The sequence below is a fragment of the Sinocyclocheilus grahami genome, unplaced genomic scaffold (assembly GCF_001515645.1).
Source record: "Sinocyclocheilus grahami isolate Dianchi unplaced genomic scaffold, SAMN03320097.WGS_v1.1 scaffold401.1, whole genome shotgun sequence".
NCBI lineage: Eukaryota > Metazoa > Chordata > Actinopteri > Cypriniformes > Cyprinidae > Sinocyclocheilus > Sinocyclocheilus grahami.
The window spans coordinates 73,523-81,569 of record NW_015505580.1 but is presented as its reverse complement, the minus strand read 5'-3'; the positions used below and the strand labels follow the sequence as shown (position 1 = coordinate 81,569).

Here is an 8,047-nt window from a genome sequence, read left to right as displayed (position 1 = left end):
ATCGGGTGAGTACTGGAAAAAGTGGTATCGGTGCATCCCTACTTTTTATACAAGTACATCTTTGTTTATAAAAGTGAAACAATACCTGAACAGCTGTATGAATAATTTTTGGTTTATTATAATCCATTACATACCATTCTATCAAAGTTATCTGACATTATCAAGCTGAATTTGTAAAGACACAGTTTAACTCTGAGTTCTTGTCATATTTTATTACCATTTTCTAAACTATAGCGAATAAACTGTGATAATGTGAGAAATGTTGAAGGTGTCTGAATAAATTTAGTTTTGACTGTATCTATTTGATAAATGAAGTTAACCAACTAACATTATACATACTCTTTTGGTTTCTGTACCCAATATTTAAAAAATTTACAAATGCAATGAAAATATTGGTATCGGTACTCGGTATCAGCAAGTACCAAAAATAAAAGTATCGGTATCGGGCGAGTACTGGAAAAAGTGGTATCGGTGCATCCCTACTTTTTATACAAGTACATCTTTGTTTATAAAAGTGAAACAATACCTGAGCAGACACATGAGATTTTGGATTCTCTGCTTTGTCAGGAACCTCTTCATCTTCTTCTTCCTCACTATCTAATGCCAGAGGTCTGGAATGCCTGCGTTTCACCATAGTGTCCTCACTGGGATTTTTGGTTGTGTCCTCTTCAACATTATTTAGGGCTGTTTGCTGCACTGATTCTATAAAATAAAGGTTGACCATATTTTGTTATTGAGTAAGATTACTTTAAATGTAAGTAGAATGCAAATTCAGGAGGAGACAGGTGCAAAGGGGCAATTTAAACTTCATACAGTACATTTTTGAATAATATTAAAAAACTATGGGAGCATGTTTCCACCTCTGAGTAAAAGATAAAACATGTAATTGTGAAATAAAGGTAAGATTAAGAAATAAAGTTCCATTGTGGAATCACAGTCGGAAGATACTATATAAAGTCACAGTCATCTTTTTTTATCTTTAAGGTAGTAAGGTAAGGATTCCATAGAAAACAGATAATTTTTCCACACTCACATCATGGGTTTCATAAAACCAAGTGAAACAGCATTCCAAACTAACCTTCATCCTCCGAGTGCTCAGGACCAGGAGAAGGGCAGACCCTTTTGACATCACTGGAGGCCTCAGTTAATGGATCCTTCCTCTTTAACTGAGCATAAACACAAATCAAAAATCATAAACATTTTTTGATCTAAATTTTACGATAGTGCAGGTAATACTGAAGTGCATAAAACATACTAAATCAGCTCTTCAACTGTATATCTTGAAATTTACTGAAGTACCAAGTTTGTACCTTAAAAGATGGTAGTTTGATGCCACCATGCAGACTTATTTTTCCTGTGCCCAATACAGAGCCTTCAACCCCTGCATTCCCCATTCTTAGGCTCTGCTCCATCGCTCTGAGCATTGTATCTTTATTTCCTCCTGATTTAACAGTTGGGGTGGATACCTAGAGGTGCACAACATGATACATATGAAAACAATGTTGAAATGTTAATGGAAATACAGATTGACACTACTCGCTCTATCACTACAGCTGAAATAAAAAATAAATCCCACCTTAGCCGCCAGTTCTTTATCATCCCACCACTGATCAAACGCTTTGAAGGCAACAATCTCAATTATTCTGCGATGTATGTCTTTCTTTACGATAGCCCGTAGCTCTGAAGCAACAACAGCTAGAACTCCATCCACTGTTGGCTTATGGGGTGATTCATTCATAGGGACATACCCCGGTGGAGGTACTGAGGGGTCAAACTTAGGCATGGGGGGTGGAGGCCAAGGTGGTCTGTACCTCAACATTGTAGATGAACACCCAGCGGAAGGGTATGGTGGGTGATGAGTCATGAAATTGAAGGTTGGAGGGAGGAAGGGAGGTGAGAATGAGGTTTGCCCTTGTGTTATTCTAGTAGGAATGGGAAGAGGTACTTGGCTACCCTGCCAGTTGGGTGGCCTACAGACTTGCTGGATCTTTGGAGGAGGGTACAATGAACAAGAAGAACTAGGCAGAGTGTATCCAAGTAACAATGGAGCCATTGGTGGAGGAGGACCCATTTTTGAGGGTAAATTAGGAGATGGAAGGCAGGGGTAGTGAGCAGGTGGTGATATAGGGATTGGAGGTGGGGGCATTTGAGGAATGGTCGGAGGTAAAGAGCTCCTGTTACTGCAGATCACTGGTATACTACACGGCTGATCTGAAGTATCTTCAACTTCATTTGGGTTGACCTTGGGCTTCTTAGCTGATTGAAGTTCATGGTCTTCTTTTCCCACATCACAGAGAGAAGTGAGACTCACATCCTCAATACCAGATAAACTTTCTCTTGCATGAGAACCATTATTACTCGCAATAGATGATGTTTGGTCACAGTTTAGGACAACATCTGTGGAACGAGAAGGAGAGGGGCTGGGAGCTTTGGGAGAAGGTTGAGGATGATAGTCTGGACCATGCTCTTCAGTAGCTGAAGTCTCTGAGTCTGAACTTTCTTGGTTCAGAAGAGGCAGAACTGGACTTCCACCACTAAGAAGCATCTGGATACGAAAGTCCAGGCTGTCAGGCTTTGATTCCAGAGCAGGAGATTCAGATTCAGGAGAAGGACAATGCTCTGTAGGCTCTGAATGATCTTCTGTGGTTTCAGAGGAAGAGTTTGGAGTATATGAGTGATTTTGGTTAACCTCATGGTTTGTCTTAGAAGGTACTTGAGTACCACTGAAATTATTTTCTGACTTATTTGCATTTATATGTATATCAAGAAGAATGTGACGAACATCCACTCCAATAGCCTTTTGAGGCAGTATATCTAAATTAGGAAGTGATGGAGGATCTTCACCAACAGATATGTGTTTAACACTGAGGCCCTTGATTGAGCCAGTAAAGTTTTGGCCTGTGAGCTGTGATGGTGTGGTTGGAGCATCCTGAAATTTTCTAAAAGGCAGTTGATTGGCTGTAGATCCAGAGCGGTAGTGAGCTCCCTTATATACAGGTCTATGTATATAGTGGTGCTGTGGCCTACGGTTATATGAGTTTTGGTACTTGCTCTCAAGAGGTCTGACCTGGTGTCCTCTACGAACTTGGTTGCTAAAGTGAGGATTGCGTCCTGGAGTTCTTTGCCTATTTGAAAAGCTGTCATTTTGACAAGGAGCTCCACCTAGCTTCCAAAAGTTTTGCACAGCACCTTGAATAATGCTAGGTTTACTTGAGGCTGGTTGAGTCACATGATCAAGCTGAAGCTGTGAGATGTTTGGGATGGACTGAATAAAAGAGACACTGGAGGCACTGTTTATCAGTGTTGATTCATTTGGGGTCTTCTCACACTGAGATGGTGTGCCTGGTCTACTGTGGGTCAGAGAAGGGGTGCAGGGGGTATCTTGGTATTGAGGGGTCTGCCAGAAGCTACTCGGTGTGTCCTGATGCATGCTGGAGTAGGCGGTATCCATGGATAAAGGAGTAGAACAATCCAACGAAGGGGAGCCATTACATATTGAGGATGATGATGATAATGTGTATGCCAGCTTCTTCAGTGTTTCACACTCCTGAAATGATGAAAGATATTTACAAGTGAACTAAAACAATAAATCCAGACAGGTTTCCAAAAAAAAATAACTAAAAAAAAAAGATTATGTTAAGCAATGCCTATGGTCTTGTACTCACAGTTAAAGAGTCAGAGAATGAGGAAGGTGATTGGGGTCCCCAGGCCTCTTCTCCAACAGGAAGAGTAAAAGGTGTATATAAACCACTTACAAGCATCTGGAAGTATCGGTTCCTCTTCACACCTAAAACAATGAAAATCATGAATCATGTAACCCATGCAAATACAGTAAATGCGGTAATTAAAACAGATTGCATAGATGTGTTCATGAAATATTTTATTTAGAAGATACTGATAAGGTATTATAGAAAATAAATAGAGTTAGAAATGTACTTACCTTTGGGGTCAAACTCTACATGGATGTTATTTCCCATCACAGAAGTGTTGTGGAGGTTTTTTACTGCATTATTTGCTGCCTTTACAGATTCAAAAACAACTTTTGCTATTCCTAAATGCTTCTTATTCTTTGGATTGTATAAAACTTTCAAATCTTGAACCTCTCCAAAGTTTTTACACATTTCAGATAGGAATCCATCTCTAATGTTGTCATTAAGCCATGCAAATGTCAGTTCCTTCGGTGCTCCAACATAATTCTCATCAACCTAAAAAAAAGAAGGTTTATTGACATATGGCATTATTTTTGTTGTTGTGTTTTGGATGTGAGAAACCCAAAGGAAATTTTAATTGGCCAGATAGCATACATTAACATCTGTTTGATACTTCTGAGAAACGACTATAAGTTTGATAACACTACAGATGATGTGAGGAAAAATGTTACATGACTTGTTTGGGATCTCAGAGACCTCAGGAATAAAACAATACAATTTTATTGAATCAATGCTGTATTGATTTTTCTAGAATTAGTTTTGTTGGGGTTGGACTGATCCCAAAATCAGACACAATCAACTTTCTTTTAAAAAATACCTTGTATCACAAAGGCAGAGGAACAATGTTAAATTGGATAAGATAGATAGATAGATAGATAGATAGATAGATAGATAGATAGATAGATAGATAGATAGATAGATAGATAGAAACACATGATAAAAAATATTTTGACACATTTTATTTTCTCAGGGACCCCAAACACAAGAAAGTGAATACCAATATAACATGAGGGTTACAAGTTTATTCATTTTTAAAGCTTGCCTTTAATTAAGGCATAGCCTACTAACCTTAAATTTGGGGACTGGGAGATCTGCTTCTTTGAATTTTGTCCAAAAACGTGCAATTCTGGGATCTTGTATAACATCCACAGGGAAACATTCAGGATGCTGGCGGACAACAATTAAGTAAGCTTCATCTGTACAGTACAATGCAGAATACAACTAGACAGCGTAAATAGGATTAGATCTCATTAAGTTAGATAACTAATCCTTATGTAAACATCTATATAAATATTAATAGCAATTTTTTGTTCTGCTTAAAACCTGGTGCAGCTACTCACCGGCGCACTGAAGTGCTGTCCATCATAGCGGTACAGTTTCTGACTTCCGCCGTTCAAACCCGGATCAATAATCAATCTGTAACAACTCCAGTTTGGAGTTGCGTCTTCCAGAGGATCACAACTATCGGTTTTGACTAATGCATCTAAAATTGAGAATCACAGCACACAATGCAAAGTAGCGTTTTCACACGACGGAAGCTCTGAGTCATGAATATAATAAGTAGGTAGGCCTACTACTAACAGATATTTTGAGACAGCTTTATTTCTTACCGTTATCTTTCCGTTGACCCTCCTTTTCGACGCTTTCGTACATGATTCGCAGTCATTGTACAATGGTAGTAAATTACTCTTTATAAGACGCTGATTAAAACGATATTTCCTGTAAATATCAGGAGGCTGTTGTCAGGAGTACATTGTAGGTCTTCCGTGTCTCCCAAGAGGAGCAGCGCATCACTGCTGCACAACAGGTGGGAGGAACCTGCCGCCACACCCGCGCTGTCATCAGGACCGAGAGAAGACCAAGATCACTGCGGATCAGCAAATGAAATATTATAGATAAACATACAAAATATCGTTGAAAATATATTTATAACGAAATACCTGCTAATATCTGCTGAAAAAACACATGACAACATTATTATTATTATTATTAGGCTATTATTATTAATGTTATTATTATTATCATCGTCATTATTAATACTATTATTCGCTATTTTCCAAATAAAATTTATAAAATAGAATTATCTCTATACATGCTTTCTTTAATAAAGTACAAAGAATGCTTGTTTGAACCTACTCTATGACCAAGGTGAGTTGTAGCAGTGGGTGGAGTTGGTTGTGAAACTAGGAAACATTTTCTTTTAAAACAGAATTTTACGTTTTGGAAATTACTCAACAAATACATAAATTATAGATTAAAACATAACAGACAAAACATAACCCTAATCATTTTTACAACTGTGGCAAATAGTAACATAATATGTTTTGGCCTTATCTTTATTCTGGGTCCAGTAGAAGTATGGGGAAAGTAATTGTTGCAACCGCCATTGAATGCTCAGACACGAAATTATAACTTTTTCTTTTCTTTTTTTTACATTTAAGTGAAACTTTTAAGTAAATGTTACTGTATATATATCGAACTAAACAAAAGAATCGGCTGATTTAGCTTATTTCAATGTAATGTAATATCCTGGATCTCCCCTATACCTATACCAATAAGAATAAAATCTCTGGGATGGGGAAATGTGGGTACTTTCCAGCACATGGTTAACATAATGAACGCTCCTATAAGATTCAAATTTGTAAGAATTAATAGAATTGTAATATTTTTCTTATTCATGAGCTCATCATTGTTTCACATGTGTCTGAAACAAGTAAAACATGTTTTACTTAATGATTCATTTATTAATTCTTTGCAACATCTTTCTCAGCTCTTTTTCATTTAATTTTCTACCAGCATGCTGGCACTGCAGGCCTGTCTTTAAAATTCAGGATTGGAACAAACATTGTATGGCTCCCTTTGGCCCATTAAATAAGCTCTAGAGGACGTCTTCACTGCGGAACTGGGATAATATTTTCAGTTGTAATGACAGTCCTGCTGGTGTGTGCACCCGTTGCTGCATGAATGCTTCATCTGAGCCCAGATATTAAACTCTTTGCTCTAAAGAACTACATAGCTGTCACGCAGTGGCTGTAGAAGTAAGAGCACGACAAAGGAGTAGAGTACAAAGTAATATTTAATAACAATAATCCACAGGAAAATCCACGATCACATAAGCACAAATAATAGCAGACAACCGAACAGGGGAGAAGTAATCAGGGAGAGCTAAAACAGGTGTGGAGTATTTAATCAAAAACCATGAAAAATAATGAGGAACTGAATCAGGAGACAGAAGCACATGGAAAACTAAACCAAAACAGAACATAACTGTGACATATCGCCCCCCTCCCGGAAAGGCACATCCTCGTGCCGACAAACAGTCCAACAGAGGAGGGAGGGAGGGTGGGGGTTCAGGAGGCGGGTGTGGGGCAGGCAATGGGAAAGGGGCATTGTTCATAAGGCCAGGGTGGAGTAGATGGAGGGAGGAGCCAGGGAGGGGCCCAGAGCAGGAGAAGCCAGGTGGAGATCCAGAGACCAGCCAGGATAGTGACCCACGGTGGGAGGAGCCATGGTGGAGATAGGGCTGACGACACCAGGGGGCCGACTGACGGAGACAAAGCCGGTGAAAGAGGAGTTCAGGATGGAGACGGAGAGCTGCAGAGCCCGGGTGACGCAGAGGATCCGGAGGGCCAAGGCGGAACTGGCGTCTCAGGAGACTGAGGCGGGGATCTGGAATACCAGATCGTTGCATCGCGCCACGTAAACATAAAACCACGTCTGCATTTGTGATCGGAGAAATGACAAAAAACAAGCCCTACTCTACACTGCCCAAAAAACTTGCTTTAAATATAAAAAATATAAAAACTCTTTAAATATAAAAAACGTACTTACAGTCCGAGAGTCAGAACAGAACATTGTAGTCTACTCTACCAGGATCAGGAAACGGTCCTCCATAAAATGTGCTGCACACATCTGAATATTTGGGTTCGATCTTTCTGGAACAGTGTTGTAAATACAACTTAACCACTGATTTCTAGTCGTGTCCATTTTTGGAACACAGCGTCACACACAGTGGCCTAGAGTGAGCGGCGGTGGCCTACAGTGAGTAGAGGCCGGGGGCTAGAGTGAGGAACAGCCGGAGGGCTAGAGTGAGCGGAGGCCGGTGGGCTTGAGAACGGCACAATCGGCGAATTCGACTAAGGAGCGTCCGGAGGGCTTGCGGCAACCACATGTGACGACCCCGGGCTGGACTCCACTTCGTCCATGGTGAAAGTCGATCCGGTGATCCACAGCGTGAAGTTGATGTATTTCCTCAGCGACCAGCACGGATCAGCTCCAGGCATGACGAAGCAGATATCGTCCTCTTTTGGAAGACCAAACAAAGTAGTTTCGCTTTT

The 8,047-nt window shown here is 39.9% G+C and overlaps 1 protein-coding gene across 1 annotated transcript in view; it reads right to left on the bottom strand.

The window, feature by feature from the left end:
• The window catches only part of LOC107550568 (histone-lysine N-methyltransferase SETD1B-A-like), a 10,934-nt gene extending 5,535 nt beyond the window's left edge, over nucleotides 1-5,399 (bottom strand). Inside the window, exons 1-9 of the mRNA XM_016231862.1 lie at nucleotides 5,321-5,399; nucleotides 5,051-5,193; nucleotides 4,779-4,877; nucleotides 3,941-4,205; nucleotides 3,666-3,787; nucleotides 1,577-3,547; nucleotides 1,311-1,466; nucleotides 1,079-1,160; nucleotides 527-702 (exon numbers count right to left, since the gene is read on the bottom strand). Of these exons, the coding sequence (XP_016087348.1) occupies nucleotides 527-702; nucleotides 1,079-1,160; nucleotides 1,311-1,466; nucleotides 1,577-3,547; nucleotides 3,666-3,787; nucleotides 3,941-4,205; nucleotides 4,779-4,877; nucleotides 5,051-5,193; nucleotides 5,321-5,363 (3,057 nt within the window). The 5' untranslated portion in view covers nucleotides 5,364-5,399. The remainder of the gene's footprint in view (nucleotides 1-526; nucleotides 703-1,078; nucleotides 1,161-1,310; nucleotides 1,467-1,576; nucleotides 3,548-3,665; nucleotides 3,788-3,940; nucleotides 4,206-4,778; nucleotides 4,878-5,050; nucleotides 5,194-5,320) is intronic.
• Nucleotides 5,400-8,047: the final 2,648 nt, after the last annotated feature.